The sequence below is a fragment of the Lissotriton helveticus genome, chromosome 12 (genome assembly GCF_964261635.1).
Source record: "Lissotriton helveticus chromosome 12, aLisHel1.1, whole genome shotgun sequence".
Taxonomy (NCBI): Eukaryota; Metazoa; Chordata; class Amphibia; order Caudata; family Salamandridae; genus Lissotriton; species Lissotriton helveticus.
The window spans coordinates 842,825,415-842,843,751 of record NC_136073.1 but is presented as its reverse complement, the minus strand read 5'-3'; the positions used below and the strand labels follow the sequence as shown (position 1 = coordinate 842,843,751).

The window sequence follows — 18,337 nt, the reverse complement described above, 5'->3', positions numbered from 1 at the left end:
CTTTGAACACCAGGGCGGACGAGCTCAGCTGCAGGTGCATGATGGATCACGAATGGCCTCTTCATTCAGAGGTGGTGCAAGGTCTCTTTCAACAGTGGGGAGTGCCTTGGTTAGATCTATTCGCCACCGAAGAGAAGGTGCGCTGTCATCACTTTTGCGCGTTGGAATTTCCAAGGCAGCACTCGCTCAGCGGCGCTTTTCGTCACAAGTGGAGCTGCAGTCTATTGTACGCTTTTCCGCCTCTACTACTTCTACCCAGAGTGCTGAAGAAGATCAGGCACGACCAGGCCCAAGTCATTCTTGTGGCTCCGGACTGGGCTCGAAGAGTTTGGGATCCCAAGCTACTCAGTATGAGCGTGGATCCCCCGATCTGACTGCCTCTTTGGGAGGATCTTCTGTCGTAGCAGTAGGGAACGGTCCTCTACCCGAACCTGTCCAGCCTCCACCTACATGCGTGGAGATTGAGCGGCGACAGTTGATTCCTTTTGACTTACCTCCTGAAGTCTGTGATATCATTCTGGCAGCCAGGCGTCCCTCCACTAAATCAGCATACGCCTGCAGGTGATAAAAAATGGTGGCATGGTGCACAGCAAAGGCTGTGGATCCCGTTTCTGCCCCTCTTTCAGATGTCCTTTTGTTTCTTCTTTCTCTGGCCCAGTAGGGCTCTGATCTGGGCACAATTAAGGGCTATCTTTCTGCGATTTCGGCCTTTCTCAGGCTCCCTGATCAGCCCTCTCTTTTCAAGTCCCCGTTGTAAGTAGAATTCTCAAAGACATTACTCACCTTTTCCCTCCTATTCCGTTTGTAATGCCTCAGTGGGACTTGAATCTGGTTCTTACCTGTTTGATGTGTGCTCCCTTTGAGCGACTTCCCAACTGTCCTCTTCGTTTATTGACTTTGAAGACTGCTTTCCGGGTTGCCATCACCTCTGCTAGGCGCGTGAGTGAGCTCCACGCTCTTTTCTGTAAGCCTCCTTTTCTGTCGGTGCATCCGGACAAGGTTGTACTTTGCACTCGACCTTCCTTCTTGCCAAAGGTTGTCACTGCCTTCCACATCGGGCAAACTATCACCTTGCCCACTTCTTTCCGCCTCCACACCCTCCCAGAGAGGAAGAGAGGCTCCACCGTATGGACCCAAAATATGGGCTCTCCTTTTATCTGAATCCCACACAACAGTTCCGGGTGGATGACCAGCTCTTTGTTGGCTACATGGGCGCCAAGAAAGGCCGGGCTGTACACAAGAGGAATATCTCCCGCTGGGTCGCCTTGTGTATCAAGGCCTGTTATTCCCTGGCTAAAAAGGACCTCCGGCGGGGTTGCGCCCCCATTCTACTAGGACGACAGTAGCCACTACTGCATTGGGACGTGGTGTCCCCTGCAAAACATCTGTCAGGCAGCCACGTGGGCTTCGCTGCACACTTTTACTAAGCATTATTGCCTTGACAGTCAAGTCCGGATAGACAGCTTCTTTGGCCGTTCTGTTCTCTGTGACTTTCTGGTGTGATCTTTGTTCACAGACCCACCACCGGGGTTGGTATTGCTGGGGTATCTATTCTAGGGTAAGGAATCTATCACTAAGGTGATGAACAAGTTACTTACCTTTGGTAATGATATATCTGTAAGAAACATTAGCTAGTGATAGATTCCTTTCTGCCCCACCCATCCTCCCCGTTCTGCGAACCGATTTCGAAGGTTACGGTCATCCCTTTAAGGGCCCTAGTTTCAATGCACCAGTGATCAGTATCTTGCATGGCTTTGCGTTCCTGGCGTGGAAAGTCATGTACAGAACTGACGTCAGAGCGCGTGGGCGCGTGTAAGTAGCTCCAGTGACGTCATCTCGGCGACTACGACACCAATGACGTATGTGAAGCCGTCCAACGACGCCAACCGACGAGCAGGGGTACTGCTGATAAAAGCTTTCCGGATCCAGTCTGACGCCTGGGGGTTATTCTAAGGTAATGTATCTATCATTAACTAATGTTTCTTACAGATAAATTGTTACCGAAGGTAAGTAACTTGTTCATTAGTCTCCATCCTGCAAACCGTGCACCCTGCATTCGTACTGCATTGCGCTGTGAGTTAAATTAATACTTGCAACATATTACTACATATGGTCAATTTTTTTTAAAGAGAGTCAACATTTGAATGAGTTCAATAAAAAATAAACTCTTTCAATGTATTCTGCCCTGTACTGAAGGAGAGAGGAATTAGCAGACAAGCCAGAACAGGTGGAGTTCCTCTAATAAACTGGAGGCAATTCTGTCTGCACTGGGTCCTGTGGCCCGATGGCTGATTGAGAAACAGCTTTTCAAGGCACAGTTCACCATGGAAGTTTGCGAACAACCACAAACATATGAGTTTGTCGTTATTCGACATCTTGTTTCCGACCCCTTCCAACCCTGAAAATGGTCAGGAATTTACTCCTGCCAGGTGCAGCTCCTAGTAGGGAAGGGTAAGGGAACAAGGCTCACATTTTGATGGAACGAAAAGCAAGTTTTGCCAAGAGCAAAATGTATTTCCACATGGCAAAATAAAAAATAAATATTGTGCATCTCCAAAAGGCACTGACTCTCTACCATGTGCAATGTGTACAATTGTGAATGAGGGAAACCCCACAACTAAAAAAGTAGTTACCAAACTTTTTCTGAATTACCATCAGTGATGCAGATTGCAGAAGAAACCTGAAAAGGTTTTGCGAAAACGCTAAAATGTGTGACTCTAGCCCCATTTTGGAGCGAACATTTTTGGGCATAGTTTTGCGCATTTGTTTTTGAATGGGACCACGTTCTTCACCTGTGACTAGGATGTCTGTGTGCATATGTTAAATAGTTTGTATTCCTGTTTTAATACTGATTGAATTTCACTCTTAGCGCTCGATTTTATTATATTGTTTTTTATATGGCACTTAATATTTGACTTTCGTCACTTCTGATTACTGTAGAGGATATGTTACTGGTACCCACATTTCAATAATCAGTTTAGCGGCCTCGGAAGGGTGAGTCCGACATGTCTGGGTTTCAACTTGTGGCCTTCAGGTCTCCACATTTGTCAGCGGTGAGCGTTCAACTCACTGAACATTCAGCATGCTTTATTCTCAGTACAGCCTGTTGCACTCCTCCTCACCTTTAGATCTACTATACAAGTGAAAACATACTCCTCATTCTAGTATTTAGCGGTGCTGATTTTAGGAATCCCTCTTCCCTCTGACAGGCGGACCTGCTGCTGCTGCAGAGCTCGGAGCCCAACAGCCTCTGCTATGTGGAGACATCTGGCATTGATGGGTAATGTATAGAGCTCCCCCCACCCCTGGGAACTGAGGGCGTGTTTGCCTGGTGGACCGTGTGATTGGAGATGTTTGTTAATGTACATTGGTTCGGACAAAGTATTAACTAATAAAGGTTTCTGTCGGTTAATGTGAAACTAATATGTCTGTTTAGCGCATTGTGTGTGGATCTTTGAGCTTAAGGACTTGGCAAAATAGTTTGCTTTGTGAGCTGTATGGGCATGCTGTTCTTCTTAAGATTGCAAAAAACACAGTTGGTGGACAGAATGTAGAACAATGTCATACATTCACCCCAGTACAAGGATCTGGGCCTAAATCCATCGTTTTTTTGCACTCCACATCACCCTGGGTTAGACACTGGCTATATGCAAATCAGCTCTGACCCTGTGCCTCATGGGAACAGTCCAGTCCGAACTACCAAGCCATGTCTTTCCCAGACCGGAATCAAGCATCCAAGGACCGGTTTCTGGCTATCAGCCTTCATCAGCCTGGATAGCTTGACTCCAGTGGTGCGGAGAGCCTGGGACTCACGTCTGAGCATACCCAGCCCACTCGGGGTGAAAATTGCAAAAAACACAGTTGATGGACAGAATGTAGAACAATGTCATACATTCACCCCAGTACACGGATCTGGGCCTAAATCCATCATTTTTTTGCACTCCACACCACCCTGGGTTAGACACTGGCTACATGCAAATCAGCTCTGACCCTGTGCCTCATGGGAACAGTCCAGTCCGAACTACCAAGCCATGTCTTTCCCAGACCGGAATCAAGCATCCAAGGACCGGTTTCTGGCTATCAGCCTTCATCAGCCTGGATAGCTTGACTCCAGTGGTGTGGAGAGCCTGGGACTCACGTCTGAGCATACCCAGCCCACTCGGGTTGAAAATTGCAAAAAACACAGTTGATGGACAGAATGTAGAACAATGTCATACATTCACCCCAGTACAAGGATCTGGGCCTAAATCCATCGTTGTTTTGCACTCCACATCACCCTGGGTTAGACACTGGCTATATGCAAATCAGCTCTGACCCTGTGCCTCATGGGAACAGTCCAGTCCGAACTACCAAGCCATGTCTTTCCCAGACCGGAATCAAGCATCCACACCACAATTTTCACCCCGAGTGGGCTGGGTATGCTCAGACGTGAGACGTGAGACGTGAGTCCCAGGCTCTCCACACCACTGGAGTCAAGCTATCCAGGCTGATGAAGGCTGATAGCCAGAAACCGGTCCTTGGATGCTTGATTCCGGTCTGGGAAAGACATGGCTTGGTAGTTTGGACTGGACTGTTCCCATGAGGCACAGGGTCAGAGCTGATTTGCATATAGCCAGTGTCTAACCCAGGGTGGTGTGGAGTGCAAAAAAACGATGGATTTAGGCCCAGATCCTTGTACTGGGGTGAATGTGTGACATTGTTCTACATTCTGTCCATCAACTGTGTTTTTTGCAATTTTCACCCCGAGTGGGCTGGGTATGCTCAGACGTGAGTCCCAGGCTCTCCACACCACTGGAGTCAAGCTATCCAGGCTGATGAAGGCTGATAGCCAGAAACCGGTCCTTGGATGCTTGATTCCGGTCTGGGAAAGACATGGCTTGGTAGTTCGGACTGGACTGTTCCCATGAGGCACAGGGTCAGAGCTGATTTGCATATAGCCAGTGTCTAACCCAGGGTGGTGTGGAGTGCAAAAAACGATGGATTTAGGCCCAGATCCTTGTACTGGGGTGAATGTATGACATTGTTCTACATTCTGTCCATCAACTGTGTTTTTTGCAATTTTCACCCCGAGTGGGCTGGGTATGCTCAGACGTGAGTCCCAGGCTCTCCACACCACTGGAGTCAAGCTATCCAGGCTGATGAAGGCTGATAGCCAGAAACCGGTCCTTGGATGCTTGATTCCGGTCTGGGAAAGACATGGCTTGGTAGTTCGGACTGGACTGTTCCCATGAGGCACAGGGTCAGAGCTGATTTGCATATAGCCAGTGTCTAACCCAGGGTGGTGTGGAGTGCAAAAAAACGATGGATTTAGGCCCAGATCCTTGTACTGGGGTGAATGTATGACATTGTTCTACATTCTGTCCATCAACTGTGTTTTTTGCAATTTTCACCCCGAGTGGGCTGGGTATGCTCAGACGTGAGTCCCAGGCTCTCCACACCACTGGAGTCAAGCTATCCAGGCTGATGAAGGCTGATAGCCAGAAACCGGTCCTTGGATGCTTGATTCCGGTCTGGGAAAGACATGGCTTGGTAGTTCGGACTGGACTGTTCCCATGAGGCACAGGGTCAGAGCTGATTTGCATATAGCCAGTGTCTAACCCAGGGTGGTGTGGAGTGCAAAAAAATGATGGATTTAGGCCCAGATCCTTGTACTGGGGTGAATGTATGACATTGTTCTACATTCTGTCCATCAACTGTGTTTTTTGCAATTTTCACCCCGAGTGGGCTGGGTATGCTCAGACGTGAGTCCCAGGCTCTCCACACCACTGGAGTCAAGCTATCCAGGCTGATGAAGGCTGATAGCCAGAAACCGGTCCTTGGATGCTTGATTCCGGTCTGGGAAAGACATGGCTTGGTAGTTCGAACTGGACTGTTCCCATGAGGCACAGGGTCAGAGCTGATTTGCATATAGCCAGTGTCTAGCCCAGGGTGGTGTGGAGTGCAAAAAAACGATGGATTTAGGCCCAGATCCTTGTACTGGGGTGAATGTATGACATTGTTCTACATTCTGTCCATCAACTGTGTTTTTTGCAATTTTCACCCCGAGTGGGCTGGGTATGCTCAGACATGAGTCCCAGGCTCTCCACACCACTGGAGTCAAGCTATCCAGGCTGATGAAGGCTGATAGCCAGAAACCGGTCCTTGGATGCTTGATTCCGGTCTGGGAAAGACATGGCTTGGTAGTTCGGACTGGACTGTTCCCATGAGGCACAGGGTCAGAGCTGATTTGCATATAGCCAGTGTCTAACCCAGGGTGGTGTGGAGTGCAAAAAAACGATGGATTTAGGCCCAGATCCTTGTACTGGGGTGAATGTATGACATTGTTCTACATTCTGTCCATCAACTGTGTTTTTTGCAATTTTCACCCCGAGTGGGCTGGGTATGCTCAGACGTGAGTCCCAGGCTCTCCACACCACTGGAGTCAAGCTATCCAGGCTGATGAAGGCTGATAGCCAGAAACCGGTCCTTGGATGCTTGATTCCGGTCTGGGAAAGACATGGCTTGGTAGTTCGGACTGGACTGTTCCCATGAGGCACAGGGTCAGAGCTGATTTGCATATAGCCAGTGTCTAACCCAGGGTGGTGTGGAGTGCAAAAAAACGATGGATTTAGGCCCAGATCCTTGTACTGGGGTGAATGTATGACATTGTTCTACATTCTGTCCATCAACTGTGTTTTTTGCAATTTTCACCCCGAGTGGGCTGGGTATGCTCAGACGTGAGTCCCAGGCTCTCCACACCACTGGAGTCAAGCTATCCAGGCTGATGAAGGCTGATAGCCAGAAACCGGTCCTTGGATGCTTGATTCTGGTCTGGGAAAGACATGGCTTGGTAGTTCGGACTGGACTGTTCCCATGAGGCACTGGGTCAGAGCTGATTTGCATATAGCCAGTGTCTAACCCAGGGTGGTGTGGAGTGCAAAAAAACGATGGATTTAGGCCCAGATCCTTGTACTGGGGTGAATGTATGACATTGTTCTACATTCTGTCCATCAACTGTGTTTTTTGCAATTTTCACCCCGAGTGGGCTGGGTATGCTCAGACGTGAGTCCCAGGCTCTCCACACCACTGGAGTCAAGCTATCCAGGCTGATGAAGGCTGATAGCCAGAAACCGGTCCTTGGATGCTTGATTCCGGTCTGGGAAAGACATGGCTTGGTAGTTCGGACTGGACTGTTCCCATGAGGCACAGGGTCAGAGCTGATTTGCATATAGCCAGTGTCTAACCCAGGGTGGTGTGGAGTGCAAAAAAACGATGGATTTAGGCCCAGATCCTTGTACTGGGGTGAATGTATGACATTGTTCTACATTCTGTCCATCAACTGTGTTTTTTGCAGCGTTCTTCTTAAGATTAGCATCCCTATCTGTGAGGATATATGGTATATTATATGGTGTGGTTGTGCGAGCTCACAGTGTAATACACTTACCATCGCCTTTAGGACCAGTAGATTTAATTTGTCAAACCTTCATCTCACCTCTGGGTAACTGCGGCTCTGAGCACCAAAACAACTGAAGAAGAAATCGACAAGACACTCAAGAAATTCATCACCATTTTATAAAAATAGACTGTATTTTTATTAACTTTTAGACACCACAACGAAAAAGACCTACCTGAGGATTCCAAGGATATAGAATTTACAAAGTGTAGTAAATCAACACATTTCACTCAACTCTGAAAAGGCATTGGCAAATTCAATGATTTTGACACTTAAAAACTGTTTCCGCAAAAAGTTGGGCTGGTTGAAATGTGGTCACTTAGAGTCACGTTAGGTGACCAACTCCAACAGCGAGCCAGTCAGGGGGACCAGCAATGTCCTCAGACACAGTCACTCAGCAGGTGAAGCAGTCCTTAGGGAATTCCAGGCACTTTTATCCGTTGTAGTGGTTTCCTATGGAAGTGGTCCTGAGGCAAAGGATGCAGGATGCTGAAGATACTAAAGGATGCTGTGGATGCAATGCAGTCAATTGGGGTCTTCCTGCAGCTGCTCCTCAGTCCACGAAGAGGGGGTCCTGATCACAGGTTCAATGTCCCTCGCAGTCCAGATGGTGATGGTAGATGTGCAGTCGCTACTGGGCTCGCTGTACCTGCCTCTGTCTATATTTATATTTTTGTTTCTGTCCATGTCTCTGCCTATGTCTCTCTCTGTTCCTATCATTCTCTCTGCCTATATCCATATCTCTGTTTCTGTCTCTATCGCTCTCTGTCCCTGTCCTTGGATCTCTCTCTCTCTCTAAATATATATATATGTATATATATATCGGCTCGTAATGTCCCAGTCACTCTCCTGCACTCCAGCCAGACATGCCAAGAAACGGGAAACGGACTCCAAAACTTTGTGGTTACAGCAGGTCTTAGTTTATTGTTGCCACAGTCATATATATATATAACTCTTATCTGTGTCCATCTTTCTGCATCTGTTTCTATCTTAGTCTCTCTTTCAGCCCCATTTCCATGAGTGCAACAATACATTATTAAGTTGCTCCCTACGTAAACATTGAAGGCAGGCCTACTTAGGGAGTGTTTTCTGATGTCTTGTTAGGCTATCTTGGAACTCCATTTACAGCAAGGTCGTCACAGGACAAAATGATCAATGTTCCCCAAACATAAAAGAACTCCAAACATATTAGGACACCGATTTTCTGTTTAAATTAAAAAAAACTGCACCTGCAGTTAGGGTTTCTGTGTTTGAAAAACACCACCACACTGGTATATGATCCATCATGTCCAAATACCATGACAAGCCGACCACCTTTGTGCTATGTTGCTGCAAGTGCTCTTGACCATATCCCTAGAAGCAGTTTACTTAAAAAATTCCCACTGCAGGGGAAGTATCTCTAAATATTGCCGGTAGGTTGCTGGATGAGCATCCGTGAAGGGATGTATGACGTTACAACGCAGGCTATTACAACGCCTGCCTTTACAACGCGGTTTTTACATCGCATACCATTACAACGCATAGCGCTTTTGGGTGTTGGATAGTGAATAGTTTAATTTACTATTCCAACTCCAGTCCCCGTGGACACTAGGGAAGGTTATTGGATAGTAAATTAACCTATTCCCTATCCTAGAGCGCCCCCCAGCGCAATGCGTTGTAATAGTTTGCGTTGTAATGACCGCGTTGTAATGGTAGTGCGTTGTAAAAGTTTTGTTGTAAGTGATGTTTACCTCCGTGAAGACATAGTGATATCCGTCTGGCAAAATCAAAACAGACAAGTGATAGGACAAGCTGTTGGAATTCACAAAAAGCCAGACCGTCCAATGCAAGTCTGCGTCGGAAAACCCGGCGGTTGGGCTGCCTTGTTGGTGGTTCCCATACCGGAAAAGCAGAGGTTCAGACACCTCTAAACAAGGCTAGGCAATGGAGATTTGAGTGGTATCACGTGTTTATGGCAGATTCCCTGTTATTGCCCAGCTTTAAATGCATCCATAACACTTTAATAGTGCAAAAGTCATCTCAGGTTCCTCAGTAACTCTTTAGCTATGGCCTGTGCTTAGAACAGGAATCGCCAATCCTTGAACCTTCTTTCTTGATAGTCTAGTTTTGTACATTGTCATGCATCAATTTAATACTTCTGTCTATGCAATGTCCCCTTCTGTGTAAGGGAAAGCATTATCTTAACTAAATGCTTTGTTGATCATGATTATCAGGGTTGCTGGAATGAAAGCACATTTAAGAACCGCGAGTGATGAGACGATAGCAACACTTATGATTGCATTAATATGATGCTTTTGTATAATCAGAATGTTCTGCTCACCTATTTATTCAGGGAAACAAATCTGAAAGTTCGCCAGGCTCTGCTGATTACACATGCTGAACTGAATTCGATTCCAGCATTGGCGGCCTTTGACGGTAAGGTTAAATGCAGGTCTTGTCTTGCCCCGAAGATACTTTTACATACAAATGTTGCCATATTGCCCCTTTTTAGATTTCGCTTAGCCGGCGCTTGCGCTATCTCTTTGACGCATGCTGTATTCAGGTATAGATTTGAAGCGCCGCCCATTTACTGCCCACCTTTTCAATTGGCTCCTGTTACTGTCCTTTATAGTCGGTGGCTTTTGCTTCGTGAATAGGCTTAGTAGTCCCTCCTTAGTACCTCCTTTTCTCCTGTTGGAACCTCCCATGAGGACTGCCCCTGTAACATGTGTTGTTACTCAGTATGTTTTATTTACAGTCTGTGAGCACTATTTTTTAAATTAATTTCTCCCATAGCACACACAACATGCTCTTCTGCAACCCCTTGTCTTTCTTTAAGCCGATCTTCAAAAATGGCGGCCACACCTTTAATGCTGCACACGCCCTATTATATTTTTATTAAAGCAGTGCAGCACACCGGGCTTTCTTTTTTTTTTTAAGAGGTGCTTTTTTCCCCACCAGCACAGCCTGCTTCTGGTTCAACAATGGTGACCGCTCCTTTCTTTTCTTATGCGCGGCTTGCCCATAAGACATGGACATGGACGGTACCATTTAAAAAAAAAAAGAATAGGCACGCCATGCTAGAACTTAAACAAGCATTTGCAATGCAATAGGTCTCGCATTAGGAAAGTTTGAGCTATTGGTATTGTAAATGACAATTTTTGCATTTATGTGTTGGTTTTGAAAATAGCGAAATTAATAGCTTTGTCATTTACAATGCCAATAGCAAATGTGACACCTATAGCATTTGTAATGCAGTATGTGTTGTATTTACATGACTTAGATTATTGATATTACAAATAACAATGGCTTTAAATATATTTTAATAAGGAATACTTAAATAAAAGTTATTGTATTTTATAACTGCAATAGCTTAAACTTTTGTAAATAACTTTTGTGAAGATTATGTTCATTGTATTTTATTGTGACGAAAATCCAAGAACAGAAGTCAAATATTAACATATTTTTGTGACATTTGTAATAAAGCTTGAAACATTGAGAGAACATATTTGAACCAGTTGTTGTTGAATGGTTGCACATATTGATGAGGTGTTGGCGCTGAGTGATGTTGTGGTGGCGATGAGTGATGCTGTGGCGTTCAGTGATACTGTGGTAGTGCATAGTGATGTTGTGGTGCCCCTGAGTGATGCTGTGGTGGTCCTGAGTGATGCTGTGGTGATGAGATAGATAGATAGAGTGAGTGCGATGGATAGAGTGAGTGCAATAGAATGAGTGCGATAGATAGATAGAGGGACGGTGATAGATAGATAGAGGGAGGCCGATAGATAGATAGAGGGAGGGCGATAGATGATAGAGGGAGGGCGATAGATGATAGAGGGAGGGCGATAGATAGAGGGAGATAGATAGAGTGAGGGCGACAGATAGATAGAGTGTGGGCAATCAATAGATAGATAGAGTGATGGCGCTAGATAGAGTGAGTGCGATAGATAGACAGATAGAGTGAGGGCAATAGATAGACAGAGTGAGGGCGATAGATAGAATGAGACGAAGGGATAAAGAAGAAAATGCAATGACACGGTGAACGAAGGAGAGAGGGGAGCATGTAAACAGGTCTAAAGGGACATTAGTAAGAGAGACAGAACAACAGAAGTGAGTGGAAGGCAGAATGTTGAGAGGAGGAGAGAAAATAGAGAAATATGAGGTGTTAGTGGGAGAAGAAGGGAGGGGACAGCAAGGCAAATGACAGCAAATGGAGCACGAGGAGGCTGGAGAGAAATTGTAAAAGGGAATTTTGTTGTGTGTGGCTGCCAAAATGCCTTAAGTCCATGCAACAAGCTCATTTTCTTTTCTCAATGTGTCACACCACAAATAATTCAGGAAAAGTGAGAGGAGAGGCGACTACCGCTTGTGGTCATTACTGTCCAGTGACAGCAAAAATCAGGTGAAACAAAGATGGTGTTACACGCTTAGCACTGAGCTTGCATGATCCGCAAGGCGGGACTTTCATTCCCAATTGGTAGTAGTTACCGTTCCTACCTCTAACCTCCCCTCTGACCCCCTTGTTTCTTTCCTCTTAATGGGCCTGCACTACACTGTACCCAGAGCTCTGCCTGAGTTCTGACACCACAACTCAGGATGAGTTGGAGTAGAGCCCAGCCATGGCACAGCGGTACCTGTGGCTGCGGCTTCAAGCTCTGGGCTTCCATGATGCACCTCCACCCGCTATCAAGATGCTGAATCCTGTGTAAGTGCGGAATAATTGTCGCAATAGAGATATAAATACAGTTATGTTTACCACATTATATCTGAAAGAAACAGGTTAGTGTTCGATTCCTTACCTTTTTTTTTAATTGTTTTTTAACTTTATTTAGCAGTTTTGAAAATGCAAAGCAGAGCACTGAGTTCATGAACAATACATATAATAGTACAGTGAGACATGGTCTTTTTAGCAAAATCATCAAGGTACAGTGGGACAGCGCAACAGTAATCACAGCACATTTGGTTTATCCTAAAGAAGAAATAGCAATGGACACATTAGTCTTGTATTTAAGTGTCAAATCTCCCGTCCTATCTCCAACCCACGCAGACCTAACCACATCTGTAGTTCCAGTTATCGTATCATAGAAGGAGTACATACCCACATTATATACATAACATCTCCTTCAACCCACCCCTGTCGGTTCCAAGCCTTGCTCTTGTTGTGTAGAGGGAGCTTGCTGCTGTAATGCAAGAAAAGTTCGGAATGGCCCCCATATGTCTCTAGGCCTAGAAGGTGCTCTCTTGCTACCCCAGAAAATTGTCACTTCTCTTTTAGCTAGGAGCAAGGAAATGGCAGCAAATCTGCGACCTTTCAAGGGAATCTGTACCACATACCCCAGTAGTGCTATTTCAGGCAAGGGTTCCATCGGGATGTGAATCATTTTGCTTAGAAGTGTATGGACTTCCACCCAGAAAGCGTGGATTTGTGGGCAAGTCCAGGTGAGATGTGAAAAGTCTGCTTGTGGGGCCTGGCACCTCTGACAGGTGTGAGCTCTGGAAGGATCTATCTTGTGTGTTTGGGCGGGTGTAACATAGATTCTACGCAGGAATTTAAAGTGTATCACCCTATGTTTGCTGTACAATGACACTGTCCTGGTAACCCTGCAGCATGCCAACCACTGCTCGTCCGTGATTGGGTTGCCCAAATGCGACTTCCATGCAGAGCGTACCTTTGCATCATCCACTGGAACCAGGTCAGAGCATGCCCTATACATCTGGGATATAAGGTGGAGCCCCCTACTGCTATCTATCACCAGTGTAAGGGGGTAAATGAAGAAGGTTCCGGTGGATATTCCGGGAATCTTTCTCGTAATGTGGATCGTAGCCTGGTCATGATGAACCTATCCATGAACATGGCCTCTGAAAACATGGACATATCCTCCAGGTCAAAGACATGACCCTAGGGAAAGAAATCTCCTAGTGTGTGGATGTTGAATTTAGTGTAACTTCTTTGCACCAGCTTCTCACCTGTGATAGGCAGTAAGAGATCATTTGGTAGGGGAAGAGAGGAGGAATACAGTGTCTGTGTGTGAGTGATGCTGCTCAGTTTATGCCACGCCCAGCTGGTAGTGGAAACTGGTTGTATATCTTTAAGATCACAAGGGATACCGGTGGGTAGTACTGAGGCAAGCGTGGAGGGTAGGACGAAGTCCGATTCAGGTCAGAGGTATATGATCCTAGTGTTAAAACTAAGGTCAATGGACAATCAATATTTGCCCGGCGGTATCGCCTCTTTAACCCACAAAATATTAATCAATGAAGAGGCAGGCGCTGGAGACTGGAAGGCAGGAAACAAGGTTTATTCTCTCCGGAGGAGAACACATCAGTTCAGACAGCCAGTATCGTCACGAGGTGCTCTCACCGCATCTCTGAGGCCTGGCCTCTTATACACAGTTAAATTAATTTTATTGCAGGTAACACAGTCTTGTAATGCTTTGAAGTATGAAAGGACATCCTCTGAATCTCCCCTACAGGCCCGTTCCCACACACATTTACAGTTGAAGTCCCCACCCCGGTCACAACAGGTGATGATTATCGCGCAGCTGGACATCCCGCCGATTCACGGGATGTGTGGGGTTGATCGGATCTCATAGGGTTGGGGCTTTGATCAATTTGAGGGAAGCTTCCTACTGTACGGGGGGGGGCAATAAACAGTATCCGCAGAGCTAGGTGGTGGCCTGGGAACGAGGAAGACAAACGGGCACTCAGGAAAAGGGGGTTGGTATCAAAGGACCTGGGACCATGAAAAGGAATGAAGGGAGGTGTCGCGCTGGGAACAGGATGGGGTTCTGAGGCAGAGCTGCGTTGAAGGGGGGTTTATGATCCAAGGCATGCGAGTGTGGGGGTTGTCAGCGTGCGGGCTTTGCGAGGGCGAAGGGCTATGCTGGGGGCCAGTGGCGTGCAGAGGGTGGTTCTGATCGAGGCACCTAAAATGGCGGGTGCACACGACAAAAAGTGTGGCATCCGGGGAAAAAGGCAAGATGGCGCAGATAATGTTTACCAAACCGTACTAATTTTCCACAGTCCTCCCTTTAACATATCCAAGACATCTTGCTGGCCTATTTCCTATCCATGTCTACTGTGGTGGTCATAAGTAAAGAAATGGGAACCCAGGTGAAGGAGCTATAAACATTACATTTAAAATATTTCGTCTTAGGAGGCGGGTCTATCGATAAACTCGTTTGCAGGAAGGTCATAGTAATGCAATATCGGGCAAAACGATTCTGTAATGTGAGCATTGAGTACATTTCATAGATACTTGTAGTCATTCGGAATGTGAACTGATAGGTTGTTACATATGTAAGTTCTGTTCATTTTTAGTTGGCAATACAATGGTGGCTGGGAGAGAAATGAGACGTAGTAAAAACAATAATCAGGGCATTGTTCGAAGGAGAGGTCCTATTGTCATGGACCGTTATTAGTGAGTTCTCAACATTCTTTGTCGTCTTCAGTTGGCACGGTGGAGCGATGAGTCCAGCTCTCTTCTGAGCTCCGCGTTGCAGGGTATGACCTTTTCCTCGCTTTCCTGGTCAAAAAGGTCCTTTTCGCCCTGTGTCCTTTGGAGTCGATTGTCAAAAAGTTCAGGTGGAAGAAGAGTGTGTGTAAGTAGTCCATAGGGTAGGTCGGAGAAAGAGGGGGGATGGAGCAGGGCCAAATCGGGAACAGACCAGGGGGACGGAAAATTTCAGGTAGGTGGGCTCATGACCGAATTCAGAGAGCGGGGACTTTTCGGCACACGTTGAACATTGAGCAGGGGCATCGGGTCAGCCCTTTCCTCTCATTTTGTCGGAAACAGTGCCTCGTCCTGCAACTCCTCTCTGTCGCGGTCTCGCCTTGGCCAATGTCGCAGATGTTCCACGATCTGTAGTCAGGCCACGTGCTCCCACATCCGGTCTCTCTTTCCTCCGACAGCGGTACCCTTAAATGAGTTTGAAAAGACAGTCTTTAGAGAATTGGCAGAGGAAGGTAATCACATAAGTCTATTTCTCTCCCAGCTCCACGCAAATGAGAAACATCCGTTACATTGGGGTTCACAACCATCATATAAATAATTGATGATGGGCTTGTTGGATTTCCTATAACTTTCCTTCGTAACTATTTCTTTGGTGCTTGTTGGCGTTACATTCATTGTCGTGGTACGAAATCTGGTGCCTATTCATCGTATTTTGTGTATTACAGTTACGTCAGTTCTTCTGACAGAGACCCACCTTCCTAGTACGAGCCTTACAAAGCTATACCGTTCTCCAGGACTTTATATTTTTCAAAAAAAGTGCAACGTGCTATCACCATGGTCTGATGGGTATCTTTCTGAGGGACGAACATAGGCTAAACATTTTTCCATCCTATAAATGCATCCTACCTTTCAGCTAAACATTTTACTTTCAACAGGGTTAATTGCAACGATTTCTTCATTTCGGCCTAATCTTTAACTTCGCAAACATCAGTCTAGTTCCTACATAGCCTCTTACAACCTTATTACTTTATTAAAAAACCGGGGTCTTATGGAAACAACTAGGGACATAGCAAACTGTGGTTAGGGACTATCATCTTGCTTTGTGTCATAAGGGCGTTATTTAGCAGAAGGCCACCGTTCAGTTGGTAAGCGTTCAGTGACATTTCTCGAATTCTAAAATTCCGTAGCTTGCTCATCAACAGATCGTTTCTAGGAACAACGGCTGGCCTGTGTTAGTTGTAAGTCGACTTGTTTCTTACAACAGGGGTGAGGGACATTTTTAAAACTCTCGTCCGGGGCAGCTGATACAAAACTGAGGAGGTTCTGGGAAGACGGGGATGTTTCGATCACTTTTTACTGTTCGGGGATTGCGACAATTCGGGATGGGGAAGGTCGCATTATCCTGAGGCAATTTTTTTTTTTATAGAAGCCACTGACATGTAGTTCCCTTATTACGGGCCAGATTAGGGAACCTTAGTCGTCTTACCTGTCCTTTCCCGTTTGGCCAATTCTAGGTTTCATCAATATTTAGCAGAAAGGAGAGGTAGTGACACGGCATCAGGGTGATTATATTTAAGACAAATTTTGTGCAAATACTTGCGGTATTTGGAGCCAATTGGGGGGTGCACTAGGGGTGGCGGTCTGCCAATTTTGGTGTTAGTCGTTCGGAAGAGCGAGAGTGTGGAGGGGAGAGAGAGAGAGAGAGAGAGAGAGAGAGAGAGAGAGATGTGCAACAATAGGCTAAATAGTACACGTGCGACATGGGGGGTGGCCGTGTATTAAGATAGGCTATTCAGCGCATTACACAACATAAGACGTTACGGGTCCGTGTTAGAATTTCGAAAACATGCAGTTTGGGACGGACGAGCATTAGGCAGGGTAGAGGGGGCATGCATTGAGTAAAAGACACCATTGTATCGCACTTCTCGCACTCTCGGTCCGCCGACCAGTCAAGCCAGCGCCTCAGTCGCACAAAAACATGTTCTCATAGTTTCAGACATACGTGACACGTGTCCATTCGCACAGCACGGATTAGGGGTGACCGTGTTTTCAGACATACGTGACACGTGTCCATTCACGCAACACGGATTAGGGGTGACCGTGTTTTATCATATTATACAACTTATTAGCTCTTTCGTTACAAGAGCAGTTTGTGGGTGTGCTTAGGTGCCACCTTGCAGCGTTGGTCCGCTTCATGTATCAGACCTGGCGAGGCTTCAGATCTTCACCATACCTCGGTCGTGATCTCCAGTGTAACCTGTAGGGGGAGGAAAAGAGGGGGACAACATTCGCGCATTTCAAATGCATGGGCACGAAAGTTCTTTACTTACCTCATACTCGTCTTGTCTCCTCGGGATAGAATCCCTGGGGTCTTGGTTTCTGAAGCCAGGGGGGGAAAAAGGGGCAGTGTGTCCTTATAGGTCGCGTGTAGGGAAACGTTAAAAATCAGGGGCTCTTAGTGTGGGGTATCTAGTTGGTAGATGTATCTAGCTATCGGGGCCCTTAAATCTTTTCCAATGCTGTGATGGTCTAAGGCATACCAGCTCTTCGGCCAACTCTGTTCCCTAGTACCTTTGAGTGTCGTACCTTCATAACGTTCTATTATTTACACCACTTCACGTTACCCGTCCTCAGAAGTCGAGGTCCTTCTCCATGCGTTAGTTCCAGAGCCAGTCGCATACTTGGAGGCAGAGTATCGTGTCTTAGATTCGATCCTCCATCTGGAGCTGAGCAACCATCTTCTAATTAACCTTAAAAAGAGAACAAAGCAGGGTGCACAAAAAAAAAAAAACTCTCCCGCTGACCCCACATTTTTCAAAAAGTATGCAATACCCATTTCATAGTTCGGAAAACCTTTATTTGCACAATCGTTCAGCATGCAGATATGACAGTGCAATCGTATTTGGCCGGGCACGGCAATGGCTAAAGTGCGTACAGTAGGGGGGTTATTTTGCAGTATTGGGAATATTAAGAATATTAAAAAGGCTTATTCATTCATTTGCAGGGAACTAAAAGGTCTATCGATAGTTGAGGGATCAAGGGGCATTCATTTCATAGTTGGCAGTACAGTTGGACTAGTTGCAATCAAATTTCCTATATGTATACCGTGTGCGTGTGTCGTAAGCGAGGTTATGTATCGGCTACAATAATGTCATAATAAATTGTACATTGAAAAAACATTTTTCACAGGGCCCTTTTACATGTTTATCGAGTGAACCCTCCCTCTCTTTCGTCAAGTGTACAAAGGATCATATACATATTTCAGAACATCGAGTCTTTTTAGCTAAAAACACCACGAGGCGTTCGCAAGTTCTCATTGATTCCGGCGCCATTTTGGGCGGGGCCGGGCTAGTCCGGAAGTAGCATCAGAGACAAAATGTTTCCCATAACCGGCGGTTGGACCAGAGTCCTCTTCGGCAGTTCAAAAACTCGTGCTAACAGAAGGGGTGGCTATGTCGTGGTTATTTTCGTTA

General features: G+C 46.2%; 1 protein-coding gene across 3 annotated transcripts in view; it reads left to right on the top strand.

Moving 5' to 3' along the window:
- LOC144798880 (phospholipid-transporting ATPase IK-like) overlaps window positions 1-18,337 on the top strand; it is a 694,664-nt gene that overhangs the window by 422,582 nt on the left and 253,745 nt on the right. For all 3 annotated transcript variants that reach the window (XM_078669975.1, XM_078669973.1, XM_078669972.1), the window contains 2 exons: window positions 3,210-3,280; window positions 9,765-9,847. In XM_078669975.1, coding sequence (XP_078526101.1) covers window positions 3,210-3,280; window positions 9,765-9,847 — 154 coding nt within the window. The remainder of the gene's footprint in view (window positions 1-3,209; window positions 3,281-9,764; window positions 9,848-18,337) is intronic.